The sequence below is a fragment of the Olea europaea genome, chromosome 12, assembly GCF_002742605.1.
Source record: "Olea europaea var. sylvestris chromosome 12, O_europaea_v1, whole genome shotgun sequence".
Taxonomy (NCBI): domain Eukaryota; kingdom Viridiplantae; phylum Streptophyta; class Magnoliopsida; order Lamiales; family Oleaceae; genus Olea; species Olea europaea.
In genome coordinates, this window is record NC_036248.1 from 26,449,677 (window position 1) to 26,468,254 (window position 18,578).

The 18,578-nt window shown below is 31.7% G+C and overlaps 1 protein-coding gene across 5 annotated transcripts; it reads left to right on the plus strand.

Annotated features, from left to right (window-relative positions):
• The first annotated feature begins 319 nt into the window (after window positions 1-319).
• On the plus strand, window positions 320-3,569 carry LOC111406207 (binding partner of ACD11 1-like). Of its 5 annotated transcripts, none has more exons than XM_023035485.1 (5): window positions 320-443; window positions 1,538-1,655; window positions 2,534-2,609; window positions 2,721-2,834; window positions 2,967-3,569. In XM_023035485.1, exons 2-5 carry the CDS (start codon window positions 1,540-1,542, stop codon window positions 3,399-3,401), a joined length of 741 nt encoding a protein of 246 aa, XP_022891253.1. In that variant the 5' UTR covers window positions 320-443; window positions 1,538-1,539; the 3' UTR covers window positions 3,402-3,569. The 5 variants fall into 5 exon arrangements, with proteins under 5 accessions (XP_022891253.1, XP_022891256.1, XP_022891252.1 ...); XM_023035488.1 differs by having other exon boundaries at window positions 2,970-3,569; XM_023035484.1 differs by having other exon boundaries at window positions 365-443; window positions 1,514-1,655.
• The last annotated feature ends 15,009 nt before the right edge of the window (window positions 3,570-18,578 follow it).

The window sequence follows — 18,578 nt, forward strand, 5'->3', positions numbered from 1 at the left end:
TATTTATTAATATTTAACTAACAGCACGGAAAGCCAAATTATAAAGTAAGTGCAACAAAAAATAATTATTTATTTCACCAAAAAATCAAAGATACAACAAAATAGTTTTGAATAAGTGAATTAAGTCCCATTAATTTTGCAATTTAAGCAAATCTTCCATGGAATTCTTGAAAAATAGTTTTCTAATTTTCTAATAAATTTGAAATTTGAAATTTTATTTCCTCAACCTATTTGGTTATAGTTGTTATACTTATATTTGGTTACCAAACTTTAGGGCCATTTTGGCATTTAAAAATTATGAGGGATATTTTATAAAATATTCAAAGCTGAGGCGGTTTATTGAAATATCTGGTTCTTGAAAAACCTGCAACCGAGTTCATATACACTTTACTCAATCGAGCCCATTTCTCCACAAACCATCTCTTTTCCTGATCGGAGCAAAGGTAAGAATTATTTAATTTCATTTCGAAAAGAAATTAGGTTAACTGATTAATTTATTAATTCTTCAGTTAACTACACTTTCCTGATCCTTGAATATACTACTTATGTTCATTTTACATATATATTTTTCTGTTATTATGTAACTTTTATACTGTTACGAGTTTTTCTAATTTAGTCTTTTTTTTTTTTGTTAAATTCTTAATTTGTGTTTGAACATCATTTTTCGTTGATGAACTGGGATTTTATTTTTGATTGTCTGAATCTGAAACCCTGGTAATCACTCTTCTGTTGTTGAGAATTAAGTTGACTATAGCTGAATTTTAATATATATTTTGAAACCCTTGTAACCTTCATTTTATGATTTTATGATTTTTTTGAATTATATATTCAAGAAGCAAGTATTATTTTGATGCTTTCTTTAATTTCTAGAAATAAGTTTATTGGAACATGTAATTAATCCATTATTTAATAAAAAATTTAATTGTAAGGAATTTAAGAATGTAATGAAATAATCCAAGTGCATTATAAATTTGATGTACTATAGAAACAAATTATTTTACTTCGTGAGAAAATAACAAAACCTTTTCCATCATGTTTTTCATTTCATTTCATGTAGGATATGCTTGATTAAGATTATTAAAGAGATTTAATCACCTATATTGATCAAATCGGCTCTAAGTTTGGAATAGATTAATAAACAGTGAATGCAATAATTGATTTTAGAAAAGCAGCTAATTTTACTCATAAGTGATTGCGTTTTGTTTATTGGATCTTGCCTACACGGAAGCCTTCTATTTAATTATGAACAAAAAACTGATTCTTAAATATCAAACACAACTACCCTATAAATCTTTTTGATCGTTACTCAATGATTCGAGGGGTTAAATGACCAAGTACTACTTTATGATGTTTAGAAGTAAGGAAACTTTGCTAATCTAACTTGAGAATTGGGATCCTTCATTTTATGGGTTGAAATTTGTTGGCTTTATTGATACTCAGTAACATAATGTGCTGAAAATATGAATTTTCTGCCATTTATTTAAGTTTATAAAGTGATTAATTGATTGTGCAGTTTAAGTTCTGTTTACTTCAACAGAAATGAGTCCCAGCGGTTACATAGCGGAAGTCACATGCCTATCTCCTAATGCAACTGAAAAGAATGTCCATGATTTCTTTGCTTTCTGTGGTGCGATTGAACATATTGATATAGTCAGGTACTGTCACTTGTACTATGACAGCATTACTTATATCTATTATTATAGAGCGTCCCTTTTTCTCCCCATCCTTCAAAGCCACCAGCGCCATTGTAGGGGCAGAGAGAATGAAAAGATTGGTAGAGTAATCTCTACATAATCTTTTGCTTCTTTGATGAATTCTAGGTTTGTATGGTATAGACAAAAGATTTTCCCACCTATGTAAGTTCCTTGGCTTGGACAGGGCATTTAGTTCGCGTAATCGTTGACCTCTTGCCAATTGATCTCTTTGTCACCCTAGAATGAATTGGGACCCTTGCTGGAGCGCTACCCTTCGTCCCGGCCATTGGTAGGACACAAATTGGGAGAATTTGTACCTCCTCCTCCTTCCCTTATTTCAGAAGAAATGGAGGAACAAAGATATTGAAGAATTGTCCATATGTAAACTTTGTTCCCAGGAGAAAAAGACCCGGGGGGGGGGGGTACTGTCTATCGTCTGCCTTTCAGATGATAAATATTTCTCAGAACATGGAATGAATCAGAATTTTTCTTCTATGATTGATTGGTAAATTATTCTGAAATTACTTTGAACTAGCAGAAGTTTCTTTCCTTTTTCCTCCACATGTATCAGATAATCTAGGATCCAAATTTTTCTAGGATATGAAATATTCATGAAGGAAACATGTTAATTATGTAAGATATTTCCAGAGTGGCTTCACAGTCCTTTCTTAGGGGTTGCAATTTTTATTCTCAAGGATCTATTTGAAAGATTCTCAACCTGCATGGGGGAGGATTAGCGGTATATCATATTATTAGTATTTTTGTTTTGTTGTTTACCTGTTGTTGAAGCATCGTTATTCCTAATTAGAATGATATTTGTGGGTGTTGAAATAAAACAGAGCTGGCGAATATGCTTCTACAGCATATGTAACATTCAAAAACCCACATGCTTTGGAAACTGCAGTCTTGCTCAGCGTAAGTGCTCCTCTTTTTAAAAAAGAGAATTGTGCCCTTCACTTTTTGTGGTCATCTATGAGCTTTATATGAAGTTGATACTCGTGTTCTATTGATTTGTTATCTAAATAGGGAGCTACGATTGTGGATCAACCTGTTTGCATATCTCGTTGGGGCAATTATGGAGATGACTATAACATTTGGAATCTAACGTCATGGAAGATTGAAGATGAAAGTGGTTCAAGTGTACGTTGCATCGTATTCAATTTATGTCATCACTTGGGTTCTAAACGATCTATCTGATTATTAACATTTGAAATTGTACATGTATTCCCTTTCTCGCTTTCTTTTAATGACACTAATTCATTACCACTTTAGCAGTACGCTCAAGGACAACGGCAGTATGTCCCCTCTGCTGGGGAAGCTGTGACCGTGGCTCAAGATGTAGTCAAAACTATGTTATCCAAAGGATATGTACTAGGAAAAGGTGCATTGGGGAAGGCAAAAGCCTTTGATGAATCTCATCAAGTGTCAGCAACTGCAGTGGCTAAGGTTGCCGAGTTGGGCGAGAGAATTGGTGTCACTGATAAGATCTGTACGGGGATTGAAACGGTTAAGTCCGTGGATCAGAGATACCATATTTCAGACACGACTAAATCAGCTGCATCGGCTGCTGGGAGAACTGCTTTTTCTGCTGCAAATGCCGTGGTTAATAGTAGTTATTTCTCCAAGGGAGCTCTTTGGATGTCCGGTGCTCTAAGTCGAGCCGCTCAAGCTGCCGCCGATTTGGGTAATCGGGGTACTAACAAATGAAGCTTTGGGGCTGACAAAGACGCAATCATGTTTTCTATGTGGTTGATATATATCTCTTGTACTTGTATACAATGTTTGGTTGGTTGTATTGGAAGGTACTGGACATTATTAAAAAAAATATTGAAAATCTCATCTAATATATCGCCTTCTAATGGCTAGTATTGAGTATCGAACGTGTCACAAAATAATTTTAGGATTGGGTAGACTTGGTATCAGTATAAACATTCCTCTCTATAAGAAGTCTGGCCTAATCTGCCTCGTGAGGATAGTTGTGTTTGATCATGTGGTATTTAAGTCCCACTTTGAGCTCTGACTTTATAAGAAGTGAATTTTTAGAAGAATGTGCAATGAATAATTTTGGATTTATATGTAAAATTATTTTATTAGGAAATTGTGTTGATTAAAAATGAATTTGAGTAAAAATGAGATTCGAAGAATGATGCTTATACATGGGTAACTTGTCGTGGATACACCAGACGAGTTTAAGGTTCTTGTTTGTTTGTTTATAGAATTGATTTCCTGTTTTCAATGAGGAAAATAAAATTTCTCGCTGTTGATGTAGCAAGAGAATTTTGATTATGGTTTTCTAAATTTATGATTTTTTTAGATGATCTTACAATTAAAGTTTTTTCTTGTCACGTCAATAATGATAAAGTTTTTAGGATCATAGTTGCCTATTTCTTGTCATGTGGTGGCAGCATGTAAGATATTTAGTGTCCGAGGTTAAACACTTGGATTAACTGACAGAGTGACAGTAGGATCATTTTCCGGGTTCGTGTCCGCCTAGGTTTGTCGCATGGAAAAATTTCATATCTGGCAATGGTCACAATTTTATCACGTGTCAGGTTAGTCTACGTGTATCAATAATTTTATTGGTTAGCTTTATGTTAAATAATTTCGATCGAGTTAGATCTATGTTGCAAATCTCACCAATTACATTACATGGTCACGCATAAGAATTTTCCTTTCGAGAACTCAACCCAATCCTATTATGACGTCAGACATAAAAAATCGCATGTCGGTGCATTCTCATAATTTAAATTAAAAGAATACTTACAATACACTATATCAAAAAAAGTAAGTGTGAAGTGGTTGATCATTTATCTTAACAATAGGAGCGGACAAAATTCCCATCAAATTGTTGCCTAAGCAAATCTATCTTGATCACGGTAGAGATCCATCGCTTAATCGGGTTTGAGATAGGGATGGGGATCATGATTCTGCACGGAACTTGTCCGCAAATTTTGAAAAAATAAAAAATGTAAAAAACTGCTCTCCATTTTTATTATAAAAATTAAAATAAATAAGTAAATAAACAAGTTTACCAAAAATAATTGTAAAAAAAAATGCTTATTATCATATTATGAAAGCCAATCCAGCATCCAACCTCGTAAGATCCTTTCGACTAGTTCTCCGTCGAACCGTCCAGTTTAAGCGAGTTCTAGCGGTTTAAATGCATGTCAGTCAATATTAACTGACCATTGGGTAAAAAATTCAGTTCACGATGTTTCCAATGAACCGGCTAGTCCCATCTAGGTCAATAGCACTGGTTGAAGACGTGGTAGAAAATATTCCTGCTATAGGACTCGTGACGATTTTGTTGGTCAATTTACATCTAAGAAGTCTGCTGAAGATGACGTATATTGAAGAAGCTAAGCAAAGACCATGGGCCTATTCGCAAGACGGAGTCAGGATCGAACTAGAAGTTGGGTTAATACATAATAAGCTGAGCTAATATGTAAAAAAAAATATAAATTTACACAAAACAAATTTGTTTACTGAAAAATATTTTTTTTAAGTGGACTGGAGAGGGGACGGGCTAGCCCAGCCTGGTCCCCCCTTAGATTTGCCCCTGCCTGTTCGGAAATGATTATAAGAATTGATTTTTTTATCACTAGAAAGAAAAGGAGGTCCCACCTATGAATAAAGAAGTAAAAACTGACGGCTGAATTAGTAAAATAACGATACAAAAATTAAATTTTTTACAAGTAAAAAATTGCTACCAAACAGGGGCCATATATTCAAATGGAATAATAAAGAATCAAATCTGGATCAATTGTCAATGGCTAGAAACTGAAATTCTATAATATGTCATTTATCTAATTAAGCCGTTGTATGAGCCCCATTCTTGAAAAAAAATTGCATTTTTGAATAGTGTATTGATGAAAAATATATAGTTAATAAATAAAGAAAAATTTTGAATTTACGTGTAATATTATTTTATTGAATAATGAGTGGTTGAAATAATATCTAAACACTATTTCAGAATGCATTTTTTCTTAAAGAATATGACTCAAACAAGGGCTAAACACATAAATGCTTAGTACGTTACCTTTATCCATGCTTTAAACCTCTTGCATTGAACGCAATTCGTACTTCCAAGTACTCTTCGATCTTCTTCGAGAACTTCAAAAATACTACAAGTTCGAATTTCACTTTTGCAATTCATTGAAATCTATTCCAATTGTGAGTGTAGAATTGTTATTATATTGAGCTTGAATTAAATTACTCACTAGAAAATTACTTGTGCCAGTGATCATTCCTATAAATTAGGTGACAAAATCCATGTATGAAAGGATAAAAATAGGCCCATTAATTAGTTGATTCTAATTTTCAAAACCAAGGTGTTTTGATTTTATGATTAATATCACTCTTTGCTACCTCAAATAACTCGAATTAATATTAACATTTATAGTCTGTTCAAGATTGAGACGGATATTTGGCTATCAATAACTTTTAACAGTATTAAATACTACATAAACGTCCAATAATGTTTATTATTATATCTTTACCACCAAATTCTAGATAAACCTTAACAAAGGTAATTCAACTTTATAAAAATAAAGTGCCCCACTTTATTTATTGGTTGCTAGAAATTAGTTTAATCACTTCATAAATTGAACATTTACGCGCTTAATAACTTAAATACTCAATTTATATTAATGACAATGATCAAGGTGCATTTTATTAATTGATCAAATATTAACTGCATTTATACAAATTTTCAAACAATATAAACAAATATTTATTTGATCAAAACATAATGTCAAAAAATAAATTTCAGCATATACAAATTAAAGCAATCTCAAGATTTCGCGGTACAAGGTCAAGAAGATACGTACTTACACTAAATCATTGTATGGATTAAAGCAAACTCTACAACCTTGGAACAACATAATCGACAACTACTTCACTAAGCAAACTTGAGTGGGAGACAAAATGAATGAATTCTATACATCAAAAATCAAGGTACAAATAGTATACTCATTATCTCTCTATAAGTTGATGATATTGTCTACATAGAAAATGATGAAAAGTTGAACGAGATGACTGATTACTAATGCACTACTTTTTTTAGATCGAGATACTCAATCCGAAGATGGGATATTCATTGCTCAAAAAAGTATACTACTAGCTTTATACACACACACACACACATATATATATATATATACACACACACACACACACACACACACATATATATATACATATATACATATATATATATACACACACACACACACACACACACACACACACACACACACACACATATATATATATCAAAATGGCAGGTTGCAAAAATGAAGACACACTTATGGACATCAACAAACCACTCAAGAAAGAGGACAACTCAATGTTTTGAAGCCTTATTATAAGTTTACTCTATCTCAATTTCAAGGTCAAACATAATGTATGCAACTAGCCTACTTTCAAGATTCACGTGGAGTCTAAGTCAAATTCAGTATGGAGCAACAAAGTGGATAGAGTTGTATGTAAGGAACAAAAAAATATGTAATATGGTATCGATCTATGCTGACCCAAGACTACCTAGATATTTCGATAGTGATTTGACACGATCGGTGGACGATACGAAAAGGACATCAAGCAATACATTTATATTAGGTTTCGGAATATTCTATTGGATGTCAAAGAAACAAGCAATTATTGTACATTTATCAATAGAAGCATAGAATATTTCAACAGTTGCGATGACAAGCCAAGCTATATGGCTAATGCGTATACTTAAAGACATGGGAGGCCTAACAAATGTAGTTATAGATATACTACGATTGAAAGCATGCATTAATAATAATGGCCAAAACAATATCATATTTTGAAGGAAAACTAAACATATTGGTATCAAGTATCACTTGATCAAAAAAACCGAAACAAATAAAGGGATAGAACTCAAACATTGCATGACTAAAGAATAGTTAGCAGACATATTCACGAATGCGTTATTAGGAGTAAAGTTTAAAGTACTATGAGACATGTTGGAGTTAATGAAACATGCTCAAGGGAGGAGTATTAATTTTTTTTCCATATATTTGGATCTCTCTAGATTTCCTTCGAGAGCAAGCATAAACAATACATAAAGTAATAAAAAAAATTAGAATTCTTTAGAAATTGTTTTGTGTGAATCGATCGCAAGATAATGACAATAATGAAATAAATAAGAACAAATTAAGAACACCACAATTTATGTGGAACCTAGTACGGGAAAAAATCATGGGTAAATGAGGAAAAATCTATTATAATCAATAGCAATTTTGTTTACAACTAGATCTTAATGCTCTCAATATATATATATATATATATATATATATCAATAACAAATACCAGCTAAGTTCAAGCAATGCTCAAACTTAGCAATAAGAAATGGTTTTGTTATCATATAAGCAGGATTTTCTTTGATATCAACCTTGCTCGCTACAATATCAGCACTAGCAATCACATCATGTATAAAAAATGGAGTAAATTGTATAACCGACTCATGTGTGCAAAGTGTCATTAATCCTTCTTAAGCAAGACTCTAGACCTTAATTTTGTGAGAAATGTTATACTAAAACATCTTTGTCAATAAGTTTATACCTCAACATATGAAAGTCAAACCAATAATAGCATATTAAAACTTATAAAAGAAGCTCATTTTGCATGTATATTATTCTTTGCACACACACATTACACACTTTCTAAATTTTTAAGCTCATCATTTTTCTCATCGATTTTTCACATCTTATATGCAAGCTCTTCTCTACTAAGTGATTAAGATGTTCCATGTAATGAGCTTTAGACTAGTTAATCCCAAGTCTGTTAACCATAGGCACTAAACTTTGAGAAATCCCTCAAGTTTACTTGCTCGAGTCAAACAGGCTTCAAAGAAGAGCATAAGATATTAAGCTTTTTTTCTTTTAAGAGAATATATTTGAGCTTAGGTCTACTAAAATAATGTCAATTCATGTTTAAAGTCACCTTCATAACATGTGACTGTCATCCCAAATTTCACACATGCGGTTAAGTCTCACTCACAGTATTATAATGTATGCCATGTAGATGGTACATGAAGAGACCTATACTAAGTACTCCATAAAAATCTAAGCAAGTAATGAAAAATACAATACAAAACATCTATTAAACTCATACTTGCTCACAACATACAAGTTCAAGCATATCATATATCATGTTGTAGTTTAAAAAACTTTTTGCCCCCTTTTATATTTAAATGAATGCTCCAATTACATAAAATAAAAAGTAGAAAATATTCGACAAAAGAAAAATAAAAATCACGTGCCAATGCAAACCTGATTAAAATGCACATACATGAATCTATTACCTATAAAACAAATACAAAAAAGAGATGCATGTAATAATAAATGAATCACCATGAATAAGTGCAAGTATGCACCAAAAATACCTAATCAGTTTAACATACAAACATTTTTATCTTTAAGAGTATCGTGATCTTTCAAATCTTTTTAGATTACTCTTCTTTACCCAAACTTGCATAATGGAATAATTAATCCTATTCAACTATGTTATTAACTCGGTCAATTGACTCATTTGATTAGTGATGAAGTCAATTCGTCTATTAACATCTTTATTTTTACTACTATTGAAGTTCTGATTTCTATTTTTGTTCATGAATTTATGATTTCTAGGTCTTATATGTCATAATTCACCATAATTGAAACAAGTAAAGATAAACATAGAACCAAGATTCTGTGATTGTTGAATTCTATTCCTAGGTTAGTGGGTCCTACGCTGTTTAGTAGGCCTCTGTCCTACGATTTCCTTATTCTTCAGTTCAGGGTTAGGAATGTACTTAGGTTGGTTAGTGACATGCACAAAAATGGTTTTGGAAGTACTAGCAACATTGTGATCATTCTCCTTATATCCTAGACCTCCCTTATTACTAGCAGGCTTGCTCATTCCTAAGATAGCTAAACCACTAGTTAATGTAAAGAGTTGGGTGTTAGAATCATAAAAATCGTTGTCTTAACCATATTTTCTAAAGACTCATTCACAATGCTCAACTTACTAAATCTCCAAAAGGACTCCTCAGGATCACTCATAAGATTCTTAACTTGACTATCTAAGGATTCATTCATAGAGTTCAACTTATTCAGGGATAAGGTATATTCCTAAAAGTTAGCTATTAGTTTTTCTTTCTCTAGATCAAGATATTTGACCTTCATTTATAAGGCTTTATTGATAGTCAATCTCTTAAGGCTCTTCTTATATAATTTATTATAAGTCTCATGTATATCTTCCTTATCTTTGGAATCCCCCCCAGATTGCTCATCACTATTTATATCCTCAACCTTCTCACTCTTGTTATCAGATTCACTTCCAATCTTAGTAGTTAAGGTCATTTATTTTCCGTTCTTATCCAGAGTAGACTTCTCACTTTGATTATTTGAGTTAGACTCATCATCGGTGAGAGTAACATTCATAACTTCTTTTACTACTAGGGCACTCATTTATATAATAGCTGAAACCTTGACACTTATGATATCTCACAAATTGAAATCTCTTTCTAGACTCACTGAGAGCACTCTATGTCTCTCTTGAGATGTCTTCTTATTTCTAAACTTTTTTTAGAAATTTTTAGCAAAATAAACTATCTTCTCATCATAAGGTGACTCCGAATTAGAAGACTCGTTACAATTATCCCTAAACGTGGTCAAGGCCTAAGACTTTTCTTTTGCAAGTTTAGCTAAATGTTAGTACATAAGTACGGATAAATCTAACCAACTCTTCAACCTTAATAGCATTTATGTCCTTACTCTCCTTTGTAGCTATGATTTTAGGCCTAAATCTCTTAGGTAAGGATCCAAAGCTTGAATTAACTATATCATTGAAACTCCCATAAAAGTCATCAAATGTCTCATCCTCTTACGTCCTAATCTCTTCAAATCCATTGCTCAATATCTATAACTTGGAGTTCTTAATTGTGGTCTATAAAATATCTCAAACCTCTTTAATAACCTCACACATAGATATTTGCCTAAATTCTTTAGGGGACACTACCATAAATAAAGCATGTAGAGCTTTATTAATCAAAATGTACTTATTTAAATTAGATTTCGATCAATTAGAAATATGAGTGGGGTGATGACACCATTAACGGTGCTATAAGGGGCCTTCCAACCATTTACTATGCTTAACCAAACACGCTGATCCATCGATTTTAGGAAATCTCTCATTCTAACTTTCCAATACATGTAGTTATTGCCATCAAAATATGGCGAGACAAATAATGAACTACTCATCTGAAAAAACCAGGGTCAAGAACCGAATATTGGCTCTGATACTACTTGAAAAGCTCCAATACCACTTGGAAGTCTAGACTTAACCAATTTATTTTTAACCCAACATGTGGAATTATAAAATTAAACCACTTTTTAACTATTTCTAGATAGTTAATCAATCACGTCAAATTATCCTACGATTTTAATTGCTACAATAACTAATATGAAAGCAATAAACAACGCAAAATATTTTGACGAAGAAAATCCAATTGGTTAAAAACTCCAAGACCAAGCTAGTAACATTCATTATAGACAATATGAATTTACAGAATGACCTAGCCTAGAAAACCTACTAGACTCGTTGATTTAATTCCTACAATCTCCAAGACCCATTGGAAAGTGCTTCACTCAAACATATTTTCGATTTTCTAAAATTGTATATTTCCTACGGATCACCAAGAACGCCTTGTTTTTGTACTCTTCATGTGCTTCTGGTCCGACCTCCCTCAATTTTCAGCAAAAGCTATTGAGAAAGTACCTTTCTATATGTGTATAAGAAGTGGGTGTTTTGGATTACGTGAATTTAATGATTTCCCAAAGTTATGGTTGAATGATCTCAAGAATCAAATGATTAATCTCAACGCTTGAATGTGTTCTTGGATATTAGAATGATCTTATGAAGAAATAATATGATGAACAACCACACACAAAATGTGTTAGAGCTTGGGTATTTATAGTAGGAGGTAATTAAGAAGTATTGGCCAGATCAAACTGTTGAAAAACACAAACTAAGGTTTCACATGTAAAATCGTCGCTGGAGCTCGAGGCCAACGACAGGTGAGCAGCTGATAAGCAATTGTTAGTATTCTTCTAAAAATAGCCTAGTCCAAATTCCACTGTCTCTAGATGAAAAATGCATTGCAAGTTACGACTGAAAATTTGAAACAAAACTCATGCGGCTCTTTGACACTCTTTAGAATTTTAGATACAATCCCTTGATCACATGTGATCTTCTTGGACATATTGAACTCCTAGAAGGACTATTCTAACAGTCCAAACTCTTTTGACTTTAATTAGAACTCAATAACTAATATTTTGACTTTATTCACAACTTGGTGAGTTCCCAATACAATTTAACTAGGAATTTGTCTACAGAATTGCCAATACAACATAAATCCTAATATTGTGATTGTTTTGGATTTGGTTTCCAGTCCAATTTGTTGTGTTCCCTTTCTTGAGATGGCTATCAACTGAGTTATATTCACACCCGCAAAAAGGATCTTGATTGGAGTTTTCAAATGCTTATTTACTTGCTTCAATTTCTTGTGTTTTTCTTCAATTAATATTGTTTTAACATTCAATTTCTTTGTGGTTTTGCAAGGTAAAAAAGTCAAATAGGATTATAGATTATCTATACTTTCTACTCAGTGTTGAGTTAAGTATGATGTGCACGTAATGTGTGAAATTCAGTGAATTCTGGTCAGATTTAGGATTACTCTTTAATGATAATCTAAACATTAAAGAGTAATCCATAACGTGGGAAAAAGCTCAAAGAATCTAGAATTTGATTATAGATATCTAACTCTATTTTTTAGTTGAGTGAAGTACTCTGTGCAAGTAATCTGAAATTCAATAGTGCTGTCAGATTTAGGATTACTCATTTAGATTTTTAAAATCAATTATTATTATAAAAATCTAAATCTAAACCAAATAATTAATTCAGAGATGCAATTTCTTTTAGATTACAGCAACTTCAATTCAACAATAAAGGAACTTTGAAGGAAGAAAAAATTGAAACTGAAAAAAGAAATAAAAAGAAGTTGATTCAGTATGAAACTTGTAGTATTGCTTGGGTTGTTATTCACAACCCTAATTAGCCTATCTGAAGAAAAAGAAACTGTTGTAATTCAAAATGCTATACCTGGTGGAAGAAGTTGGATTCACTGTTTTTCCTCGGATGATGATCTTGGGTATCATATGCTTGGATCCAACCAAACTTTTTCATTTCGATTCAATTTTAACTTTTTTGGAACTACAAAGTTTTATTGCTTATTTAAAACATTTTATGGTTTTGGCACATATGGCGTTTTCACAGACCGAATATACCACAAGTGTGGGAGTTATTGTCTCTGGTCCGTAACGCCGAAAGGCCCATGTTTGCACTGTACAGAGGGTGAATTATATTGTCAACCATGGAAGGATACTGGTGAGTCACTGCTCGAAGCATTACAGCTTACTGATTAAGCAATACCAAATGTTGTAATCCTGTTCCTATTAGAATTCTAGTTGGCTATTGGCACCAGGTTACAACCTTTTGCTTTTCATTGATAAATTGAATAAAACAATCACTCTTTAAAAGAAGATTTTGTTGTGCACCAATTTGATCTCGCACAACTTTGTCTGTATATTCTATATCTATTTGTGTCTTCTTGTCTACCACACTTGAAATGCTAGGTGCACATTAGCAATTGCATTGCCATCCATCTCGTTCAACTTGCCATCATCGGTAATCTCTGCGGACCTTTGTCTAATTGTCGTCAAGCAATTATCTTTTCTTAAAGCTGCTGTTACTCTCATTTTGCACAGTGAGAAATTAGTCTCGTTGAACTTTTCAATCGTATGCTTTTCTGCCATTTTATTTACGACCAAAAATAGTACCGTGTATATAAATAGTGAATGACAACCCTATTTAAAACCCTGCTTCGATATTAGTAAAAATATGCGAAAAGGTTGGCTAACAACTAAAGTGAAATTGATAAAATTATAGTATAAATAAACACAAATGTTAACATGGTTCATCTGATTTAAGTGTCCACAAGCAAATATAGGAGGATTTCACCATAAATTAAAAATCACAATCACATTTTCTCTAAATACAAGAAGGTAACAACAACTAATAACTCATAAAATATAAGAAACTAAGTCCCTGTTTAGTCTCCATTTTAATTTTAATAAAATTTTCTTTCTTTTTTTTTTAATAAAATAATATTATATGTAAACTCAAAATTTTTGCTGATTTTTAAACTGCATGTTCTCCAAAAAATTATTATTTCATATTAGTGATTTGTGTGTAGATTTATTATTAATTAACATAATAAAATAATAAATACAATTCACGAATAATATAACATAAAATAGAGAAGAGATTTAGAAAACAAGTTTGAGAGTCATGTCGAAGATATTGTCCTAGAATTGTGTTGCCTTTCTCTTCGTTAGGGTACTTCGGTGCTACACGAATCCAAGATAAAACACATGTGACTCATAGTCTCTTCTCCTTCTATGGGCAACGAACATAGGGAGATAAGTGAATGAGTTTCTTATTGAGTTGTCAAAATAGTATGAATATATTATAAAATTGTAGAAAAGATAATGCTTCGAGTTGTTTTAAGATATGTATAACAATGAAATCCAATCAACTTTTATAGGTAAAATTTCAACTCCCATATTTATGGTCTTTTAATTTTATGTTAAAATTAAAATTAAAATGTTATAATTTGAAATGTTGAAAATTTTATTTTAAGTTACAGCAATCCCCCACAAGTTTTAAGCTTTCCAAATAGATTAATATGTACAATAGTGGCAACATAATAATGTACAATAAGTGTAGCGTCCTTAGGATTTGAAGTCACTTAATGATAATAATTTTTATTTTAGGGAGTCATAATAGACTAAACCTTGAATTCGGTTCTTTTGGCCTAACTTCAATTGTTCCATACATAATATTGATTTAGGCTCTAGTCCACAATGGAGTTATGCGTTCTAATCTTGAATCTAGTAGAGTTTCTGGAGAATAGTCCAATCCCATAGCTACGACCTCATGACAACTCTTGCATAGACGAGTCCTTCAATGGTGTGTGTGACCCACACCTCGCTAGAATTCTCACATCGATATTCATTCAGGGTTCAAATCTTTCTAAAATCACATTTATTAGCAATATATCACCACAGGGATGAGCAAAAACAATATAGTACTGTTACAAGTCACATAGTATGTGCTGTTTCTATTATATTGAACCTTTTTCATGGAATCTCCAATAACAAAGGTTGGATTACTCCCTTATGGGCTTAACCCATTCTCTAAATGATTTATATTTGTCCATCTCGGACTATATATATTCACGTCCCTCTTGGACAGTAAACTTGTACCATCAATTTGCAAAGCTTTTATTCGTCGCCTGCACTTCTACATATCTGCAAATTCTTTTAAGCAATTCTCAAAACATAATTAGATAAATATATGAAATGTTTAACATTGACTTTGGTAACATATTTGGCATATGCATCCATTGATCTCTTGAATTTTACCCTCAGATCTACAATTTAACTTTTAATACTTTTCAAAAGTCAATTTTCATCTAAGGATAATAAAATATATACAATGCATATATCTTAAATATTAAATACCCCCGCATTTGAAAGATATTCAATTCGTAGCACTTCTTTGCCACATTTCAAATTGGCCATCCTCATACAAATAGGATAGGATGCCGCTCACTATAGAGCAGGAAAATATAATCTAAATAATGATGTGAAATTCAATGTATTTAACTATTGGTCAAAATTAATTAAATAGATTATCGCTTAATCCTTTATGAGCCTAGTGATTATGTTAGTCCAAATATAAATATTAACAAATTCTTCCACTTGGACAACATAATCGAACGCAATGATATTTATATATCACAAAACATTAGACAGTATTCTTTAACATAACAATAAATATCAAATAAGGTTTAACATGCATTCAAAGAATTATGTCAATTTATTTAAAATTCTTATATTAACTTCCCTTATTTGCTATTCCAAAGTATATCAAGACATGTAACTTCCACAAACAATTAGATGCTTACTTACCAAAAATACAATAATGTAAGCCAACCAGTTCTCAAAATAATCTAGATTTTAAATTTTTCGTTTTTATTTATTTCTTTATTTTTTAAAATGAAATTAACGGTATGATGATAGTTATATGTAAATCCTATCAAAAAAAAAATATCAATGGATATGATATCTATATATCTTCAACTTACAGTGTATACAATTTTATAACAACAATTATTTATGAGTCGGTTACAATATTCATATAATGTTTAAAATATAAAACTTCTGTTTGAAACACTATTCTCATAACTTTTATTACCAATTTGTTAAAATAAATTTTAAAATGGATAGCAATTATCAATACACATAAAAGTCGTATGACAACCTTAAAGACTTGAATGAATAAAGTGAAGAATGATAATTACTAATGTCACAAAATTAGTTATAGTTCTCTGGAATGATCATAAATTTTGAGAATCATAATTAAAGTTATTTTGTCAGATTTGTAATAGGAAATTTTTACCTACACATTGTGGCAGAAGATCAATTTCAAATATAATAAAACACGAGAAATATATCAATGAAACTCATCAATCATCATAATAGTAGGTGTGCTTAGGACTAGCCGAGGAAAAGTGCTCGAGTCTATGGGAAGGAGCTCCACTAGATGATAGATGAAAAATAGGACCTCATATCGGATCTAATTGAAGTGTACACACACCTGAGCTAAAATATGGTCACTTTGAAAGGTTCTCAAGCTAGATTATCCAGTGCTAAAACCGGCCAACTCAAGCTAGCTTTTAAATATTTTCATTTCGATTTCTAAATCTTAAACGAATATAAAAATTCAACTTAGGGAAAAATTTTAAACTATAAAATTGAAATATCTGTCACATAAATTCTTCCATTCCGGCTAAAATTATGTGTCTAGCACATTCACTCTCAATAAAAATTCTATATCCAATTGCAACTTGCAAGCCTATGACTGCGCTGCAAGATTTTTTCACTTCTTGTGTCTGTGCAAGTGCCAAACTAATTTCACGGAGACTTCCATTATTCTTAAGACCTTGTATATTTCCGTACACATTGCACCACGCATACACATACATATGCAAAGTTTATGTATAAAGAATGAGAGAGATTCACAGAGACAGCCAGAACCAGTCATATTTATCTTCTGGGCCATAATTTTTCTTGAGAACGTTAAATATAACAACATTTAAATACTAAGTTTTTTTATCAAGAAAAAAAGGAAAAATGAAAATCGGTTTTCCTCCTCTCCAAACTCGGTCGTTACCTCCCCCATTCGAAACTGCCCATGTACTGAAGAGGGAGAGAGACTAATTTAGAGGAAAATGGGGATAAGCAAGATGATGGAATTGAAAGCTCAGTATGACTGAAGCATAAGTAAACTGCAAAGAATAATTAACTCGTATTAGTTGTCAATGGTCAGTAAATTATTGGAGAAAGTAAAGATATTCTACAGCAAAAAGACCGGCTAAATTTACATAATAGTCTTGCAAGTTGTAGCCAAAATTTGAATGCCAAATAATCACAGGACACTAACCAACATCAAAGATTTATTTATTTATTTATTTATTTTTAACTAAAGATGCTTAAAATGATGCATATTCAGATAATGCAAAACTAGAACATACGAAAAGATTGTGTTTCCATTAACTGAAATAGCAGCATGTCCTGGAGGAAGGGAGTCACCCTAAATGCTGAGTATAGCAAAATTCTTGTATGCTAGAAAAGAATATATATGTATATATATAGGCACATGGTATACACTGGTTTGACTCTAAATATAGAATAGAACAATACTCGAAAGTAAAAGTCTTTCAAATCAATTGTGCCACAAAATTAATGATTAAATGACAGCAACTACAGGTATTTCCAACTATAAAGTATATTTACTTCTTTCCACAGTGTTTTTCGATTAGACAATTTACTTCAAGTACAAAAGCTTTTTGCATCTTTATCATAAAAAATCCTAAAGGTGTTTCACTCCAATTCACACTATATATCTAAATTTGCTAGTATACTAAGCAATATATCATACGCACAAATCACACGACATGACTTTAGATTGTTGGGAAAAATGGGTAATTCGTGTGTAGATTTATTATTAATTAACATAATAAAATAATAAATACAATTCAAGAATAATATAACATAAAATAGAGAAGAGATTTAGAAACCAAGCCTTGTGAATCACATCGAAGACGCTGTCTTAAAGTTGTATTGCCTTCCCTTCATGCGAATTTTTTGGCCCTACACAGCTCCAAAATAAAATCCATGTGGCTCATAGCCGATTCACCTTCTATGGGCGGGAACATAGGGAGATAAGTGAACGGGTTTTTCATTAAATTACCAACATAGTATGAATATAGTATAAAATCGTAGAAACGATAATACTTCAAGTTGTTTTAAGATATGTACAACAATGAAACCCGATCACCTTTTATAGGTAAAATTTCAACCCCCACACTTATACCATTAAAGCATAAGTTATAATATGTATTATGGTCTTTTAATTTTATGTTAAAACTTAAAATTAAAAGGTTAAAATTTGAAAGGTTGAAACTTTTATTTTAACTTACAACAAGATTTTCCCCAAAATCTCATTAAAATGAAGCTCAAAAAAGGGCTAAGTAGGAATTACCTAAGAGAAAATAATATTTTTCTTTCTATACTCTTAGATCTCTTTATTCACTATTTTTTCTCTACTATGTGCTGCAGATAACTCACTGTAATTTTACATCTCTCTAGTCTACCATTGTTTGCATCTCTCTTCGGCTGTATCCCTTATTTA

Bases quoted from the DNA above. Each gene is read 5' to 3' on its own strand.
- LOC111406207 (XM_023035485.1), top strand. From the start codon at position 1,540: ATGAGTCCCAGCGGTTACATAGCGGAAGTCACATGCCTATCTCCTAAT. The intron at 2,610-2,720 runs GTAAGTGCTCCT...TTATCTAAATAG, and splicing joins AAACTGCAGTCTTGCTCAGC to GGAGCTACGATTGTGGATCA. The intron at 2,835-2,966 runs GTACGTTGCATC...TTACCACTTTAG, and splicing joins AAGATGAAAGTGGTTCAAGT to CAGTACGCTCAAGGACAACG.